The sequence below is a fragment of the Aplysia californica genome, unplaced genomic scaffold (genome assembly GCF_000002075.1).
Source record: "Aplysia californica isolate F4 #8 unplaced genomic scaffold, AplCal3.0 scaffold00124, whole genome shotgun sequence".
Taxonomy (NCBI): domain Eukaryota; kingdom Metazoa; phylum Mollusca; class Gastropoda; order Aplysiida; family Aplysiidae; genus Aplysia; species Aplysia californica.
In genome coordinates, this window is record NW_004797394.1 from 102083 (window position 1) to 122356 (window position 20274).

The 20274-nt window shown below is 39.8% G+C and overlaps 1 protein-coding gene across 1 annotated transcript; it reads right to left on the reverse strand.

The window, feature by feature from the left end:
• Nucleotides 1-2776: 2776 nt before the first annotated feature.
• LOC101863738 (hydroxyacylglutathione hydrolase, mitochondrial) lies at nucleotides 2777-19494 on the reverse strand (the record flags this gene model as incomplete). The annotated part of the gene is given in 9 exon segments (XM_005096232.2): nucleotides 2777-3407; nucleotides 6208-6287; nucleotides 7219-7320; nucleotides 8026-8129; nucleotides 10617-10722; nucleotides 11903-12020; nucleotides 13739-13803; nucleotides 15353-15516; nucleotides 19367-19494. Coding segments are annotated over 9 exon segments (885 nt in total). The 3' UTR covers nucleotides 2777-3313.
• Between the last annotated feature and the right edge of the window lie 780 nt (nucleotides 19495-20274).

Below are 20274 nucleotides of genomic sequence, written 5' to 3' on the forward strand. Positions count from 1 at the left end.
TATATTCATTCATCTTTTCCCCGTCCGGAGAGTACGTTTCACTTTCATGCGAATAGGCAGCTATGGCGGCAGGCAGAAGCGCATGTGATACCGAGGCTCGATCAGGAAAAATCAAGAGCTACTTTCGCTTTCGTTACTACCGAGAAGTTTGCCAGCAGTTCTCTGATAGGCTAACGCAACGTTTGTGGCATGCAGGTTGTGCAGTATAAACGCAATGTTGCCGTGCAAATAAAATTAAATACTCGGACTCGTCTCTGTGCTGTCGCTTGTGGGGAAAAAAAGAAAAGAAAATGCAAGCGTCGTCCGATTTTTAGATTGTCTGGCTCGCCATCGTGACCGGTCACTGAACCTGCACGCATTCGCATCACAAATAAATGCGGCATCGTGTGAGCAAAGACCGTCTTTGGTGGGAGTAACGGCGTTGCCAAGTATATGACTACGGAATAGGAGAGGAGATTATTGATTTTTTGGGGGTTTAAGAAGATACTATCGGGGGGGGGGGGGTTATAAGGCAACTCCAGAGGACAAAAACTTGGAAGCAACTTTCAGAATTTTGATTAGAGCTTTCTGCAAAGCGTGCGTTGGTGCAGGCCGTGTGCGGAATCGGGACTCCTCACACTTTGCAAGTCTGTGTTATTGAAATAAAGTGTTCGCGTTTCATTGGATGGGTAATAGATCTAAATAGATCTAGAATCTTCTAGTAAATTATACCTACGGTGTATGTTGTAGCTTTCTGTTCAAGACTGGCAGATTTTCAGTGTCACTGCATCTTGCCCTACCACAGTTGTTACAACTCTCACAGTGCACGGGTCTACTTGAGCCATTCAAGTTATTGCTTTTCTCTGAGTTTGAGCAATAATTTGAGTATGTCAGTTCATAATATGAATCATGACACCCAGACTGGTTCTTGATAGTCGAAATTCTTGTTCTGGGCCCTTCCGAACTCTCAAAGCAGGATTTATTTTTTATAATAATGAGAGGGGAATATTATATTATAGACTGAAATACTTAAGTCAAACAAGACCCCAGTACGACACTGAACACTAACATGTTGTTGACTGGATACATGTATATTGTACGCGTGTGTGCTCCCTTTTTCGAGCTGGTGAGCTAGTAATTTTTTTTTCAGGAAATATTGCTGGACACCCTGATCATTTTGCTATTACTGGTTGGTTGGTCGGTCGGTCGTGGGGAATACACATTTTCCCCTGAAAATACACATTATCATATTTCCCAATACTCATTTGACATTTCGGTTTTCTGTGGTTGGCATCTCTGAATCCATAGTGAAGAAACTGGTTCTACAAGACCGACACGTATAAAATAACTAAAACAGCTCTCAAGTGAAATGGCAGTGTAAGGTCAACTGAAACGATTCTCCATGACCATCTTAACATGAATAAGGTGTCCGGGCGGTGGGTACCCCGCCTTTTCACAAGTGAGCAAAAGAAGCAGAGGGCCGAGTCCTAGTGCAAAACTCTCCTTCGAATTGATTCCAATGACACAAATTTCTTTTAAAACGTGGTGGCTATGGATGAAACATGGATTTAACATTTTGATCCAGCACAAAAAATGTCCCCCATGCAATGGATAAACCCCTTCTTCTTCCTCACCAAAGAAGGCAAAGGTAACACCGCCAAGTGGAAAGGTCATGAGTCATGCTGTCGTGTTTCTGGGAGTGTGAAGGTATCATAATGACTATCTGGAAAATAGAAATAGTCACAAGAGACTACTACTACTACTCGGATTTGCTGATAAAATTGTGGTCCGATTTAGTGAGAAAAAGGCGTGGAAAACTCCATGAGGTCCTCCTACTGCATGACAACGCCCCTGTGCACAGGGCACAACAAGCAGTCCAGACAACAGAACAGTGCGGCTTTGAAATCCTGCCACACCCAGCTTATTCACGAGACCTAGCTTAGCCCCGTCAGACTTTTTCCTGTTTCCTAATCTTAAAAAATCACTCAAAGGAAGTTGTTTCCATGACAAGGACGCCATTGAAGCTGTTGAAGAATGGTTCGGGCCCATTCTAGTTCTAGGTCATTTTTCTCTCAAGGACTTTTGAAGGTCAAAGAGAGATGGCAGAAATGTGTTAATCTGCATGGTGACTATGTAGAGAAATAAAAGTAAAGTTACAAAGTTCTAGATCTATCTTTATTCCTTCATATTTTTAGGCTTCTTGTAACTCCCTCGTATTATAATCATATTTATAATGCTGGAATGTGTAGTAGATGGCACTGACTGGGTTTTCATCAACTGTCTCCGGTTTCCCTGCTTTTCTCCATCTTGCCTCAGTCATATTGTAGAGGGCATTCAGTTGGATGTCTCCCCTCTTAAATAACCTTAACTTTATATTTTTATGAAAAGGTGCAATGTCTAAACCAAATGGAACTATAATTATTTATATACAGCTGGTGGTCGAGTTCACTATTTTATCAATGAATGACATCACCTTTTCCACTGTACAGCCCTGAATGACATCAGAGCTACACTTCTCCCTCCGAGACCTAACATTGACAACACACTCTATGGAACATTACAGCAACTGCAGCAGACACACACTTATCACTACATGGCATTGGACAGAAGAGCAAGAGCCCAGCTGTTGCTTAGTTTTTTGTTTAGTATAGGGTTTTACGGCGCTCGCAACTGCATAAGGTCATATGAGCCCTCAGCAGTTGCTGGATCAATAACAGCATAACAACAACATAAAGGAACGTGGACAAATAACAACAACATAAACGAACATGGACAAATAAAGACAGTACAAAGTGAGTTAGTTAGTTCCTCTTTTATTCAGGTTAAGCAAGTAGCCCAACGGAGATGCAGAGAACAAAAAATATCTTTGTCAGGATGTAAAAAAAGCATTAAAACAATCAAATGACATCCTCAAGAATAGTAAAAATAACACAGACCAGATACCGTAAACCTGTCCCCTTAGTTTTATGCACCCCGCATAAGTTAGCAAAATTTGATCATTTTTTGCATTATTTCTGATAATTTTTCTTTGTCATTCTCCGTTAAAATTAACAGAATCGCATAATTTCTCATTTTTTGGCTCATTTTGCTTAATTTCAGAATTTTTCTTGCATAAAACGACAGGGACAGGTAAAAAATGATAACACTTGAAGGAAAAATACAACAGACCTTTCAACTCCTCAAACTAACAAAAGTTATGACTCTCATCACAGCATTAATAGTGCCCCCCAATTCTTCTAAATTGAATTGAGCAATAGGACAACAATGCGAAGAATTTATGGTACAAAACTTTTTCCAACTTGGCTTCAACATCTGTCTCAAACATCCTGCCACTTTATCTTGCCTTGAAGTTGTCTTTGGCTGATCTCAAAGCCCCCATAACCTTGACAGGGTCTGACTGGCCTGTGTGCTGCTGCACGGAAGCTTCCCTGCAGGAGAGTTGAGGAAACATTTCAGTGACAAGAATAACACAGTGAAACATTACTGGGACGGGAGTCTGTCATGTAGCAAAGTGGTATAATAGTTAAATGTCTGACACTGACATGCTCCATGTTGTTTCCGCCTCCCACCCCACCCTTCCACCAGAACGACACGGAGTGTGTCATTTTCACCTGTCATAATTAAATGCGCATTTCCCCTCCAGTCCTCCAAATCTATGTTCCTAAAATTTGTCAGATTAAAAATAGACATATTTCCTTTCTTTGCAAGAATTAAAGTCTTGAAGGCGTATTTTTCGAGTGAAAACACATGTAATAGTAATAGTAATACTCACGATTTTGGATCTAAAATCCAAGTCGTTTTCAAAATTCAGATTGATAACCAAGTCCCTCTTCAATACACCTGCTTTTTCAGTATTCAATTAGGTAGTGTAAACACGGCCTCGCGGGCACTCGCGGCCTTCCGACCGCGTGGTATCAGTAAAATCGGAGTAATTCCGATCGCTGTTTCTTTGTTCTTTCGCTATAAAACACCAAATGCTGTACACCTTGTAAAAGTTCAGCTTTTCCTCGTTACAATGGTGTAAATTGTTTATATGTCCGATTAGTAGGAGCTGGAGAATCGCCGACGAAAGCGAAGCCCCTCGCGGTCAGAATGCGAGGTCGGCCGGGTGAAAAATTGACACGCGTGCATTCAAATGCTTCGCGGAACGAGGGATGATTAAATACCGTCTCTTCATTGGCGGAGAACTGTAGAGCTTTAAACGGGCTTTCCTGTGATATAAGTTTAGCCTTTGGCGTCTTTATAGAAAGCTTTTAAAAATACCGTCAAAATGTTTAAAGATCACTTTTTACACAAAATATGTAAAATACCGGCTTATAAAAACTATTAATTAAAAGATCAGTTCATATTCTATTAGAATAAAGTAATTAAATTGGAATTATTTTACATCAATCCTTCCGCGAGACTCAGAAAGCATGTGACGTACACTACAGTATAGAGCCGATTCGCTCGCCGCGGGGCCCGGTGCGGCACCGGCCGGGTCAACGCTCTGTGTTTTTGTCGAAATAACGACAGATCATCGTGTTTGAGGCAATAAAATACTGATTTGTAAAGATCTCACAGTCTTGAAAAAAATTATGCTCCATATATTTGTTATAGTGATTGTACTCTGTTAATGTGGAGATGTTTAGTGGACTTGTTACTTTTTTATTGTCTGTCAAACATGGGGTTGCAGCCAGTGACTGACTTTAACAAATTTGATCAAATTTTAAACAACTACAATTTTCTTAAAAATAGACGGAGAGGTTAAAGAATGGTACCAAAATGCTCAGTGGATATAGGCCTTTCAAATGGAACAGATAAATTTGGCATACAGCTAGTTTGAAAATTTAGTTTCTGGTACCTAATTCAATCTCACCACAGTGGAAACCATATATAACAGGCCTGGTAATAACAGGGATTTTTAAAACCACGTTTTTTCCTACTTTGTCTCTTTTAATAGGGAGGGTGAACACGGCCTCACGGACACTCGCGGCCTTCCAAGCGCCTGGTATCGGTGAAATAGGATTAATTCAGATCGCTGTCTCTTTGCTATATCGCTATAAAACACCAAATGCTGTACACCTTGTAAAGGTCCAGCTTTTCCTCGATACAATGGTGTAAGTTGTTTACATGTCCGATTATTATTATTAGGAGCTTAAGAATCGCACTAATTGCAGTGGAAAGCGAAGAAATGCGCGGTCGGCCGGTTCAAAAATTGACACGCGTGCATTCAAATGCTTCGCGGAAAGATTGATGATTAAATACCGCTTTTTCATTCACGAAGAACTGTAGAACTTTGGACGGGCTTTCTCGTGGTATATGTTTGGCCTTTGGCGTTTAATTAGAAAGCCTTTTACAGGGGTGCCAACCAGTACGATTTTACGTATTTTAGTACAAATTTTTGCCGAAAATACACAAATACAACTTTCAATGAAAAAATACGCATCATGGAATGCGAAAAATACGAGATTCAGCTTGGGTGAGTAAACCTAATTATCTCAAGTCCCATCTTTTGTCAAAATAGTATCAGTATCGCAGAACTGGAATTTGAAAACCAAGTCCGATAAGGTCAGTAAGTTCATGTTTGCCGGTCGCGATCGTCATATTATATTCGTTCAGCTTTTCTGCGTCCGGATACTTTTCACTTTCACGCGAATGGGCAGCTATGGCGGCAGGCGGAAGCGTATGTGACACCGAGGCTCGATCGGGAAACTTAAGATCTACTTTCGCTTTCGTTACCACCGAGAAGTTTGCCAGCAGTTGTCTGATAACGCAACATTTGTGACATGCAGGTTGTGCAGTATAAACGCAATGTCGCCGTGCAAATAAAATTTATTCAATGCTCAGGACTTGTCTCTGTGCTGTCAGTTGTGGAAAAAAAAAAGAAAAGAAAATACAAGCATCATCTGATTTTTAGATTGTCACTGCATCTTGCCTGCTCACAGTTGTTACAACTCTCATAGTGTGTGGGTCTACTAAATTGAGCCATTCAAGTTATTGCTTTTCTCTGAGTTTGAGCAATAATTTGAGTCTGTCAAATTCCAAGGCCATGGTTTCATGTGAGGTAAACTGAATAAAGTTGTTCGGCTTATTTTTCTTTTTTCCCCCAGTATTGAATTAACTCAAGAAATTAGAAGAGGCCGTACAATTGGTCTCAGCAAGCAATTTAAATTCCATAAAAGTAATGACTTATACAAGTGACTTATGCAAGTGAAAAAAAGCATTCTTTTGTGAATAAGCACTTACCTGACTCTCATGAATGGATTGAAAGAGAGCTCATCTCCGATTGTGGATGGAATGGTAGGCTCTTTGTTATTTCTTTGTTTCTGAGAACAACAAATAAGAATGCATGCTCAGAAACTTTAAAATTACACTTTTATTTGTCCCAGAAGGGCACTTTGTTTTTACAATGGCAAACCTACATACATAGATACATAATTATAAATACGTACATACATAAATACTTACATGCATAAATACATACATAAATACACACTATTACACAAATACAGAACAGTTTACAAACAATGCCACTGTCGGTCGCCACTGTGCAGCGCCCTGTATTTTGAGCTAGGGTTGTCGTGTCTTGCTCAAGGACACAGCCCAATGACCACCCCCTGATCCCTGTGTCACCGACACTTGCTTGACATTGCTTGAGTCTAAACTCACTACTCACTTAGCCACTGGAGCCCCCACACACCCCAGAACAAATGGTGTGAATCTCAGTATAAATAGCATTATCTTAATTAATTTCTTGCTCCCCAACACGAAATATATGAAAGCCTTTTTTTTTAAAATACTTTTTTTCTTTCAAACAAAGCACAATAAAGGAAAATCAAATGGAATTTTGCTCTGAGATGAGTTCTGTTCCCAAGGTTACCTACATTTACTACACAGGATAAAATATGTGACTATACATAGAAAGCAATTAAACAGAAAAAGACAATCAAAATGCAATCATAACTCTGTCGACTTTCTGATCATATTCATAATCTGTCCAAAGGGAATTGGTACACAAGATGACAACAGTCTAAATAATATAAAAGTAATAGTATGTCACTGGAAAGATGGAACAGACAGTACAGAAGTGCCCACATTTCTCCGAAGGATACAACTGTGATCAACCAGCAAGAAAGAGAGTGGGGGTAGGGGAGCACAGATCAGTGAGATGGAGGTAAGTGAAATTCAATGGAATGGACAAAAAAAGCTGTTCTGGCTGCTGTTGCTATATACACATCCACTTTCAGTAAAACAAACCTGAGCGAGGTCCATTCTTGCGGTCAATTCTGAATTGTTTGGTTCAACAGTGGCAGCAAACTTGAAGTTGCTTACTGTGTACTCATGCCCACAGTAGACTTTCTGGTTGACAGAAAAAATAAAGGATAATGAATAATTAAAGGTTCACTGGTTTATTTGGTGCCATCTGTCACAGTCAGAACCCGCAACAGACTCTAGATCATACTAGATGTAAATGACCATTTTCGCTACAATGGTAATTCTTTATGCAGGGAATTTTTATTCAAATTTGTAAGCATTTTTGCTGGTAACTCGGACATCAATCGAAAGCAATTGTGACACTGGTGACAGCAGCTTCGAATTGAAATTTTAACTAGGTCGAACAAAAATATTGAAAACGTCTTGGTTGGTAAAACGTTCATTTAACACCATGCAATCCATATATAACGCTTGTAAAAATAGCATTCTCCCCATGTATGCTTTGTACGGATCAATATAAATTTCTGCCAAAGGATGAAATTTTACAGCATTGTCATTCTTATATCTACTCACTTCAGTGTTCACATGGCAGGATTTATAAACAGGATTAGCAAATAATAATAATTCCATAAATTTATACCACACATCCATGCTCTAACGGATGCTCTATGTGCTTTGCAACTATTCTTACATCAGAAGACTCTAAAACAGTGCAAGCTGGGATTATAAATGCTAAAAAAACTCTAACAAAGTGACAACATCTTTCGCTGACAAAAACACAAAAACACAAATTGTGATAAAAATCTAGAGTACCAGGAGCCTAATAAAGGCCTAAAGTGCTGTACTTACCGTCTCAGGAGGCAAAGTTGCAAGAATCTCTACAAGGGCTGTGTACATCTGTCCTGGGGTGCCCTCGAAAAACTTGCCACATCCAGCGACAAAGAGGGTGTCTCCTAATGAAGACAAAAACAAAGTTGTTTTGAGGGATGCTAAATAGCTATAATTTGAACTGGTACAGTAGTCTCCGTTCCGCATAAATGCACCCCATACAAAGGAACACTCCACTCAAATGCACTCTACCATCATATGACCAGGGCTTTTTTACTCTATAATATGATTTAGACATACAAATGTAAGGTCACCTCCTCTAAACGCACTCTTTGATCTGTGAAACACGCCGATAGGTAAAGCTTGACAGGGAAATTTCCGTTGCAGCCTACACAGCTTGCATAACAAGTCTAGACAACAGGATTTGGCAATAATAATAATAATAATAAATAGCATTTATACTGCGCAATACTGTTCCTCATGCAGAACAAAGAGAGCGGTGGAGACTGTTAACCCACCCTGCTGTCGATGGAAACATAGATCTAGGACTAAGAGTGATATGTTTGGAAGGGGGGGTGACTGAAAAACGTCTTTTGACTGGTCACCCGAACTGCGCCGGGGTAATTCACACTGCTGTTTCTTTGCTCTGTCACTATAAAACACCAAATGCTGCCCACCATGAAAAAGTTCAGCTTTTCCTCGTAACAGTACTAACACTAATAGCGGTGTAACTTGTTTGTATGGTTGAGTATTTGGAGCTGGAAAATCGCCATTCAAAGCGAAGCCACTCGCAGGCGGAATGTGAGGTCGGCCAGTTAAAAAATTGACACCCATGCATTCAAATGCTTCACGGAAAGATTGATAATTAAATACCAGTGTTACATTGGCGGAGAACTATGCAGCTTTGAACAGGTTTTCTAAAGGTAAATTTTTGCCCTTGGCGTTAAAATAGAAAGCCTTTGAAAATAGCGTCAAAGTTTTCAAAACCATCTTTTACACGAAATATGTAAAACATCGGCTCAAAAACGGCACCAACAGATAGATCAGTTCATTTTCTATTGGAGTAGAGTCATCGGCTCAGAATTATTTAGCATCAATCCTTCCGGGAAACTACGAAAGTATATATGACCCCCAACATAGGGAGCACTTAGCAACTACAGGATAGAGCCAACTCGCTCACCACAGGGGTGGGGGGCGGTGCAACAGCGGCTGCGATAGTGTCTTCATTTTTTTTAAAAATAACAACAGGTCGTCAAGTTTAAAGCAATAAAATACTGACTTGCAATGATATCACAGTCTTTAAAAAAATTAAGCTCCATACTGTGTTATAGTGACTGTATTCTGTTAATGTAGGTAGCGTAAACACGGCCTCGCAGCCTTCCGACCGCGTGGTATCGGTGGTATCGGGGTAATTCCGATTGCTGTTTCTTTGCTCTTTCACTATAAAACACCAAGTGCCGTACACCTTGTAAAAGTTCAGCTTTTCCTCGTTACAATGGTGTAAGTTGTTTTTATGTCCGATTAGTAGGAGCTGGAGAATCGCCGACGAAAGCGAAGCCCCTCGCGGTCGGAATGCGTGGTCGGCCGGTTGAAAAATTGACACGGGTGCATTCTAATGCTTCGCGGAACGAGGAATGATTAAATACCGTCTTTTCATTGGCGGAGAACTGTAGAGCTTTAAATGGGCTTTCCCGTGGTATGTGTTTTGCCTTTGGCGTCTAAATAGAAAGCTTTTAAAAATACTGTCGAAATGTTTAAAGATCACTTTTTACCCATAATATGTCAAATACCGGCTTTAAAAATATTTCTCATAAAAGATCAGTTTATTTCCTATTAGAATAAAGTAATCCCTAGGAATTATTTTTCATCAATCCTTCTGCGAGACTCAGAAAGCATGTGACCCCGCTCGCAGGGTACAGTACAGTATAAGCCGACTCGCTCGCGGCGGGGCCTGGTGCGGCGCCGGCGGGGTCAACGCTCAGTGTTTTTGTCGAAATAACGACAGATCATCGTGTTTGAGGCGATAAAGTACTGATTTGTAATGATCTCACAGTCTTGAAAAAAATTAGGCTCCATATATTTGTTATAGTGATTGTACTCTGTTAATGTGGAGATATTTAGTGCTCTTGGTACTCTTTTATTGTCTGTCAAACATGGAGTTGCAGCCAGTGACTGACTTTAACAAATTTGATCAAATTTTAAACAACTACCATTTTCTTAAAAATTGACTGAGAGGTTAAAGAATGGTACCAAAATGCTCAGTGGATATTGGCCTTTCAGATGAAACTGATAAATTTGGCATACAACTACTTTGAAAATTTAGTTTCTGGTACCTAGTTAATGTGTAGATGTTTGGTGCACTTGGTTCTGTTTAATTACCTGCCAAACATGGGGTTGCAGCCAGTTAGCGAACTTTGCAACATTTGATTGTATTAAAACAGCTGACATTTTCTTTAAAATTGACTGAGAGGTAAAAGAATAGTTCCATAAATAATCGTCAGGAGACATAAGCCATTCATATGACACAGATAAATTTGGCATACAGCTACTTTGAAAATGTAGTTTCTGGTACCTAAAATATAGTGAGAGCTACCCCTCTAACAAAAGTGTACCTGTAAAAACAGCAGGCTGAGATCCTGAAGGGCCAGTGACAAAATAACAGATGTGGCCTGATGTGTGACACGGGGTGTACAGACACTTCACATTCAAGCTCCCAATCTGGTCAGATAAATGAAAAGAATTAATAAATAAAATGTATTTCAATCATAAATAATGTAAATTGGACTTGACTATTACAGCAGATGCTTTGGCCACCTGTTACGCATGTCACCTGACCAGCCAGCCTTGAGAGCCTACAACACCATAATAAAGGCTATAAAGGAAGAGGAAGGCCACGCAAAAGGTGGATCGAGGGTGTCAAGGAAACCCTAAGAAAACATAACATCACAACTGAAAGAGCTGCGGAGCTGGCCTACCATAGAAAACTGCATCTCCCCTCGACGCTTAACGGCAACAAAGGATGAAAAAGTAAAAGTAAAGTAAAGTATTACAGCAGATAGAACAAGAAAGAACACTGACATAAGAGTGTTAAAACCAGGAGAAGATTACCATTTACATCTGAAACATCAACGTTAGTCCACATGTCCACCAAACGAGAAACCCAACAGACTAAAAGTCATCCATCTCTCAGCGAATTCTGTAATTGAAATAGAGCACCAGTTTTTACCAAAGTAAAAGGTGAGCCGTTTGGATCATGAGTCCCCCGAAACGACTCAACTTCTCCTTACAACAGTCGGCTCAGTTGGAATGCCACTTGCGACGTTTTAGTCTGGTCGTCTGGTGACTCATCAAAACATAGGCCCAGCCCGAGCAAACAAAATTTTTTTTTTTCTAATTACGATTAAAAATCTAATGTCATATTCGTAATCAGCACCTTAACATTAGCAAAATATATATAGATCTATATTATGCATAAACCAGCGAGACAGATGCATACTATACTAGCAATTTCACTAAATTTTTAAAAAACATATTTTCATGCTGTTATTCCCGCCTTGCATTCCTCAACTCATTTAACTCAAATGTCTGCTCCCAAGTGCTGAAACTTTTTCCCAACATGACGAGCAGCGCTTCTACTTCTAGCGGCCAGTCTGACGTTCTCAGGTACACGAGAATTTCACATCTAAACATAATAAATGAAAAAAATTTCAGAGGCTTTTCCGAACACATTTTTTAAAAAGAGCTACGACTTTCTCTAGCAGGACATTCCCATGTTAGCAAGTTGTCCACCACCATCTGAGCAGAAACAAGAACAACACAGCCTCCACAACAGCTCTGATAAAAGCAGACACTAAGAGCAGGACAAAGATAACAACACATGCACAGATAAAAGAATTACCTTCAGCTCATCTCCATGGGAAACCTTACGAGTGAGAGCTCCAATCCTTTCATCTCCTCCAACGACTACTTTAGACCCAACTGCTTCGATGAGTTTTTCATTGCCCCCTGCGTGATCCCTGAAGACAATGAATATATATGCATGAGTGTGATTACATGACCTTCACAAGTCAACATCACTATGATATGAACGAAATAATTTTGCAACCCACCATAACCAGGTTATTACTTATACTAGTGCCACTTTTCCCTCAATACTTTTAGCATTGTTTTGACTTCACTATAGTTAGTTGCGTTTTCGCTATCATTCTTAAAAAGACCCTGTGACTACTACAGTAGAACACGGCTATAGCGAGACCTTTGGCTCCAGAAGAAAAATCCCGCTGAAGGCGAGTTCCCGCTATAGAAATGCAAAGGAGAAATTACCGAAAATTGTTTAAAAATCCACATGATTACATCCTTTCCATATATCAATAAAATTAGCGCTTTAGATTAGTCTTCCTTGTCTTGTCAACTTCGCTGACTATTTCTGCTTTTAATTTGAGTAAGAAGCATTTCCTTTAGTCTTTGTTGGAAGCCATCGTTTCCTCGGTTTGTTGCTTGTGCTGTCTATCGTACCGGTATGCCTACAGTAGAACAAGTGAAGTGGATGCGTGCGTATGCCTGAGCATCAACGATCACAGTTCAATGAATCAATAAATCAGGAATCACACACTACACGATCTCCTCTTCTTTTACTTTTTGGCCTAGCCTAGGGCTATGGTCTATACGTTCTTATACGGTACTGAGCGTCTAGGCTATGGCACATCAATTAAAATTTTGGAGTGGCTCACGTAACGCGTCTCTCCAGACCATCTCTCTCTGCAGCCTGCCCCACTTCACTCATTAATGGACTAGCCAATCACAACGCGCACCTGTGACTGCCTGTTTGGATCCCGCCTACAGTCCTCCATCTCCAACTCCCGCTGTATCCTACTTCGGGCCTTTCCTAGCCCCGTTAAACCCGAGCACAGGTAATTGAATTTGCATAGACAAAAAAAGGGCGGTTCCGATAAGGTCTCGCTGTAGGGATGGTCCCGCTGCAGCAGGTGCCGTTCTAGTCAGGTTCTACTGTATAGATCTACATCACTTTTGGAGTGGTTCACGTAATGCGTCTCTCGGAACTATCTCCCTCTCCGCACCATCTCTCTCTATACCTACCGCCTGCCCGCCTCACTCATCACTGTACTAGTCCACCCGCCTACAGCCCCCCACCAACCAGCTTGAGCTCGCTCAATCTCTCCCACTGTATCTGAGTTCGGGACTTTCCTTGCCCGCTATATCCAAGCATAAGTAATTGAGTTTACATGGGGGGAAAAAGGGGGATTCCGGTAAAGTCCCGCTATAGCGGGTTCCGCTATAGTCATGTTCTACTTTACAAGTTACATAAATAAAAGAAAAAAGAGCACCTATATATAATAAAAAATAAGATAATCACGCCAAAAAAAAAGTTGATCTGTAACGGAAACCTCGAATGTTAATTCTGATAAATTAAAAGCTATGTTCATTGGAAAGATCATTTTTTTAAAAATCTTGTACAACATTTTCCACAGTTCACCAAAGAGCAAATGAGTGATAGCTATCAGTTATTTTCCATCACAGTGGAACGCACTCCCCAGGTTGCAACGCTGTACACTGTACGTTATGTAATGTATCCCCAGGGATGGAGAATGGCAAGTTGAAATTAACAGATCGTCCAGGGAGATTGTTGGGAAGTCAAATGAGCCCTTCATCAAAGGGGAATTCGACATCGACAATAGAGTAGCACTACAACTCTAGCAACAGTCTACATACTAACCAGTGATGATGGGTTGTCAATACAGTTGTCAGTTGCACGTTTTCCTCTTTCAAAGCAGCCTGCACCTGCAATAAAAGTTTGTAAACTTTAATCACACTAAAATCAAAACCTCGATTTCATAAAATTACATTCATCAGAAAAAAGGTTTTAAAATCAAGATGTCAATTTTTTTAAAATTACATTCATTTCATCAGAAAAAAGTTTTACTGCCATATATAATATTATCACGAAAGACGCAATTTTTTCTCTAAAAAGCAGAAATTTTTTCCTGCGGCTTAATTTTAAGACCACAGTATATAAACCTGGGAACAGAGGGGAACAAACTCATAAATTTGTGTGACTTGCCTGACCGGGATCACGCAATTGGGATTAATGATGATGAGATCCGAAACCTTTTTAACAGTGACATTAATGACTCAAGTTTTGACTATTTAAATACTTTTTCAACACATTTTTATAGTTCTTATATACATTCATCAGGAATAATTTTTTTTCTTACTTTGGCTTTCAGAAAATAAAAAGAGCAACTTTTAGGTGCTTGTCATGAAAAAGTTTGTGAGTTTCATCCGATGAACAAGATATGATTTACACAACAAGTTTACCTGAATCTTATCAGATGTCATACTATGTGATATATACACGGTATTTATGGTAGGATTGCTTTTTTGTCATAATCTACTCAGGCCTAGAGGGATAAGAAGCTGTATGAAAGAGAAGTTAGAACAGCATGTACAGTGTACACTATACAGCACACTTAATAATATGATGGCTTTGGTGATCTAGTGGTTAGGTCGTTGGGCTCACAGCTGAAAGGTCATAGGTTCATGATACCCATCAGGGGCCTAACATTGTTTCAAAGAGAAAGGCACTTTTACCCGAAATTTTTCTCACTTCATCACGATGGGCTTGGGTACCTGGCTATGAATAGCGAAAGATCTTGTCAGTTTGTTCTATTAGTATTTGAGTTTGAGCAGTTCATCTGTCGCTCGCACTGAATGCTTCCCGGGGAGCCCAGAATGTCTCTGAGTGTTCCAGGGTCTCCTGGGGTACCTTAATGTGAGCATGACGCAGTGAAATCAGGCGCTCGTCTATTTTTGGGCATGTGGAGTTATTGGTACTATCTGAAAGCTTACTCATTTGCCATGCTTTCAATGACAAAAACACCCTTTTATCTTGAATAGAAGTCACGATATATTGCGATTTCTGATTTCAGTGGTAAGATCAGCAAGAAAATGTCCCCCAAAGTTCTGCAACTTCAATGGCTTGAGAGTCCTTGAAAACTTAATAATTACATATATTTTGTGCTTTTAACCAAGAGTTTTCGGTAAAATTCACATGAAAATGTGTTTTTATATATATATATATATATAAAAGGTGTAGAGCCGAAAAACGAAAATTGGACAGAAATTACCAACTAGCGGAATAACGCCTGTTTATTCCATTTAATTATTTGACAAGTGCCTGATTTCACCACAATGCCTCACATATAATAGATTGTAAAGTGCATATAGCTTGCAGTTCAGCGGAAATGTTGGAAATGTTCGCTCTCTATACAAAGTTTTAAAAAAATCATTTTTGTATTATCCAGCTGTTTCTCACGAACGTCTCACATACCTTCGCTGGCTCCACTGGGTCCACCACAGCACATTGTTTCGTGTCCTCGTCAATCAGGAGGTACATGTAGTTATCCTCCAACGCTGGCAGAAGTTTGACCCTCATGTCTTTGTGTCGTGTAAGAAGCTGAGAAGAGTGGCAGTACCGAAGAGGTGTGCTTTTGACTGGAAATGCACAGAGGAACAAAAGATAATTAAACATTAGAAAACATTCAAAAGCTAAGTAAAAAGCCACTAATGAAACGATTCTCTGTAGTAGTAGTAGTAGTAGTAGTAGTAGTAGTAGTAGTAGTAGTAGTAGTAGTTAGTAGTAGTAGTAGTAGTAGGGTTAGGGTCGGTAGACCTAGGAAAGGTTGTCCTCTAAAACCCTACCCTACCCATTTCCTTTTTTCCGGAATAAGGTGAGGACCTTAGAGTCTAGATCTAAAAGTGCACATCCAGAAGATTGTCAAAAATCAATAGTTCTGCCCCCCCCCCCAAATTAATTTTTTTTTAAAAATAAATAATTATATAAATAAATAAATAACTAGATCTAGTGTAGATCTATACTAGATCTAGATCTAGATCTCTAGAGATCTAGATGTCTAAGTCTAATTAAAATTCAGTTGCAGGCACCAAAAACAAAAATAATGACAAAGTAACGGAGTAAGTCCACACAGCTGATCACTGTCACTGATAGTGATAGCCATGCCTGAATTTGAAATTTTCATACGGGGGTTTGTGACGAAAGTCACAGACAGCAATGCAAACGATCGGTAGATCCATTCTAAAACACTTCTTACATTTGCGGTATCTCGGGACTGACTGAAACTAGGCCTATAACAATTTGAGATCATAACCGGTCACAAAAGTGAGCATGACGCAGCAGTTCGAAATCGAAGGGGGTATTACATGATCAGCTAAAACTGACTGACAGTTGTCCGTCCTCTTGATGAAAATAAAATAAAATAATGCCTAAAATAATACATGATACAATTATTACAATCATGGTAAAAACGGGCAGCTAGCCTAAATCTATTTATCTTGCTGGATCTAGATCTATATTTCTAGATCTAGATCTAGATCACGAAAAAGAAGCATTTTTACCAAGATTGTTAGATCTATCATGTGTTATTTTCCTACCACTAAGAGGACGGACAACTGTCAGTGGACTGAACCTGTAATACTCCCTTTAGTACTTTAGCCTAAGCCCGTTTCGTGACTTGACCTTCTCAACGTAAACAAAAGCTTGATCGATTAATGCTCGAGGAACTGTTCGAGAAATCTTGCTCGAACGATAAAAACTTGCTTGCGAACGGACCACTCTGGAGGAAGGCACGTGCATGATTTTTTAACATGGGCACTGGAAGAATTACAAACGGATTCACGTGCGCAACAAGGTGGGAGCCGCCCCTCCTCTCCCCCTTCCTTTCAACAATGAAATGTTTTAGTTAGGCCTGTCGGCTAGGCGAATACGGGGTGCCCATTACGGACGGGGTCGGTTGGTCGGGCCTCAACCGCCCAACTCGGTTGCCATGAAAACAAACGCGTTTGGCCGTAATGGGCACCCGGTACATGTATAGGAGTCCGGGTTGAGCTCTTGTAGAAAATACGAGATGAATCCACCGATTAGTTGACTTCTCAGTGATATAGGGTTAGCTTTTAACCAAATCCACCCCCCCCCCCTTTTTAATGATTTTTTAAAAATGTACTTTAGTTTTTTTTAAATATTTCCCCTTTTAAAATAAAAATTTGAAAAATTTTCATAGCTGTGTAATAGACTAACACAGAAAGGGGCAAGGGGCAGAATGAGAATTAAGGTTAAAAAATAAATAAAGGAAGAAAACAAAAGTACGGTAGAAGACAGGCGGTAGAAGAAAGATATACCTTGCCTTGCACATGATGACAATGACATTTAAATGTGCACGACCAAGTTGCCAGCAAGCCATTAACTGAAAGGTTTAACCTGACCTGCCATAATGAATAATAAGGTGAACCAAGTGGGATTTATTTCTTTTCTTTTTCTTCTTCTTCTTCTTACTTCTTCAAGGGCCAGGTCTGAAACAGACAATGGTGGTGATGATTCGCCACTAGTTCTCTGCTCAAATTTACATGCTCTAAAAAAAAAGGACTATGGTAAATAAGGACCATACAACTCAGACACTTGGCGAATGGCGGTGTGAAGGAGTTAATACTATGTTTATATACAAGCACTCCTTTTCGTACATTGGGAAAACCTGGCTGTAAGCAGGACTAGCAGTATAACGAGGCTTGACTATTCCTTCATTTAAAAAGTAATTAATGTTGAGAGGTTTTATTCTCTGCCAAAACTGAAGAGATTATATGTGCACTGGTTTAATAGAAGTCATGATCTGACCTACTGTACTGTGACCAGATGTTATACATGCGCTAGGAATCACATGGGATACCCTCTGACTTGAAGAGAGAACAAAAATAGTTCTCGACGATCGGTAGATCTATTCTAAGGCACTTCTTACATTTGCAGTATCTCGGGACTGACAGAAACTGTTACAAACTGGATATATGCTCAAAATTAAAATGCTTAATCCTTTTAAAAAAACACCAAAAAAACCCAACAAAAACAGACAAACAAACAAACAAACAAAAATTTTTAAAGAATAAAAATACAAAACATGTTGAGTTTTGAGAAAAAAATACTCATTATTTTATTATAACATTCAGTATATGAATTTAACGAGGCAACATGCACATTTTTGGGGGAGTACCCGGTAAGTGTTTTACAGCGCTCCAACTGCATAATTTGCCTGGGTGGCGGCCAAAGCCTACTCTTATCAATTTTAGACCACCAAGAGATCTTTAACGTGGGCAACTTACAAACAGGCCCTCCTAGATTTTTCACCCTTGTCTGAGAAGGCTGGGTGTAGATTTTTCCTACCAGAAGATCAGGGGTGTGGCAGAAAGACAGCAGTAAAAAGGAGCCAAGGAGTAGCAATAGAAAGGCTGTGCAGAAAGAGTCAGGAGCCCAGAGGAGGGGGCAAAGGAGGTGAGGGGGTGGGGCCAGAATGAGGAGATAAAGCAGACGACAGAACATTGCTAGAGAGCAGGAAAGGAGGTGAAAGGAGACAATTTTAGGGAACAAAATTTTTCGGCTGCTACCCAGATTCGAACCTGGGACCTTAGAATGAGAGGCCAAAACTATAACTGCTAGGCCACGAGAGCCCCCTATGCACATTTTGACCTTGTTTTATGGCAGTTGCTAGTTTGTTTTTTTCTCCAGGGCCTCGCTATATAACTTCAACCACCATAGTATAAAAGTTACCTCATCAGGAGAAAGAGTTTTTGGTGCTTGTATACTGGCGTGTATCAACTTTGACATAATTTGTTAGATGATTTTCTATCCAGTAGCCAGTCGTCGTATCAGGGCTAGGCTAATACAGTACTCTGACCCGTCGGCTGTCCAAACTAGATCTAAATTAAAAGAAGCCTTGGACTTGAAGTTTTTAGACCTGGATCAAGATTGTACCGCAGTGAAAAAAAAAGCAACAACAAAATGCGCCGTTCATTCAATGATATGGCTCATTCAATATTCAAGAGACCACTATATGCCCAATTTATTCGAGCAAAGGTATTGTTCGGTTACCCGAGGAATTTCCTCGATCAACAGCAGCAACCTACTCGACTGGTCGTGTCGTGCGCAAACTCCTAGGCCTTTTGTTAATTGACGGGCAGCTGTTAGGTCAGAGTATCACTTTTGCTGGTATTTTTTATGCGACCAAAGTCAAACTTTAACCTAAGCTTAATTTTGTATGCTTATTGAACAGCTCAAAATGCAGACCTGGATCTAGATCTATATATTAGATAGTCTACTCGTGAAAAAGAAAGCAACAACAAAACCGGACCGGAATTGTAAACATTGAGGCAGCCAGATCGAAGTTCTAACTCTTGATACCGGTACACATAAAATCATGTGTAATTAAAAACCAAAGTCTCGACCTTATAATTTGACCTAAACATGCAACATATTAAAAAAGGATAATGCAAGCGAAATCCTTACCATGCAAGAGCACAGCAGTCAGTCTCGTGAACGCAGTTTTGCACACGTTCATGGTGTGTTTTCAAATTGACAATCAGTGTGCTGTGAACTCTGAACTCTTGCGGGAGTTTCTTGTCCTACTTTCCAACCTAGTGGGACAAAAGTAATAATACATTTATTTATTACCATATATATTAGATATAGATCTAGACTCTTTAAAACTGGCAATAGATTTAGATATGGGCTTGACTCTCAGAGTACTATAAGAACGTATATATCGAGCTCTAGGCCCACAGGACAGAAGCGTGTAGGCTCAGTTATAATAGATATATATATAATAACAATGTATTTTGCAGTCTCCACAGTTCGCATGTTACTGTTTCGTGTGTGCCGTGCATGTCACACTCACGCACGCTTTTTTTAAAGAGAGGTTGCTCAAATTCAATACAAACCTCTTTTTAAATTGGATCTAAGTAGAAGAAAATAGATTTGGGATTGTTTCACTTTCTGATTAACTGCTGTTTCGGATATTCGAAAAAAACGAGTTCGGTTTAAGCGGAATCCATGTAAATGGCCTATTTTTTAGAATTACATATTAATATTGTTCTAGGACTGAGCCTACACACTTCGTTGTGGGCCTAGTTCTAGGATAATGCATGCGCTCAAATTTTCAATCATGTTCATGTTTGCTTGATAAGACTTGTGTGCGTCTTTTTCCGAAAGAACGTAAGGACACTGCAGCTTTGTTGGTCTGCCATATTAAATTATGAGTATGCGCAGGTCACGACACGTAGGCATATTCTTTGGGCTTTTTACAAGGAGTTTAGAACTTACTTTTAATCTCCTTGGCTTTTTACCCCATAATGCTGGAATAATTGCAGGTTTATCGTTTATTTATGAAAATTGGAAAGGGGGTTGGGTGTTTGTGG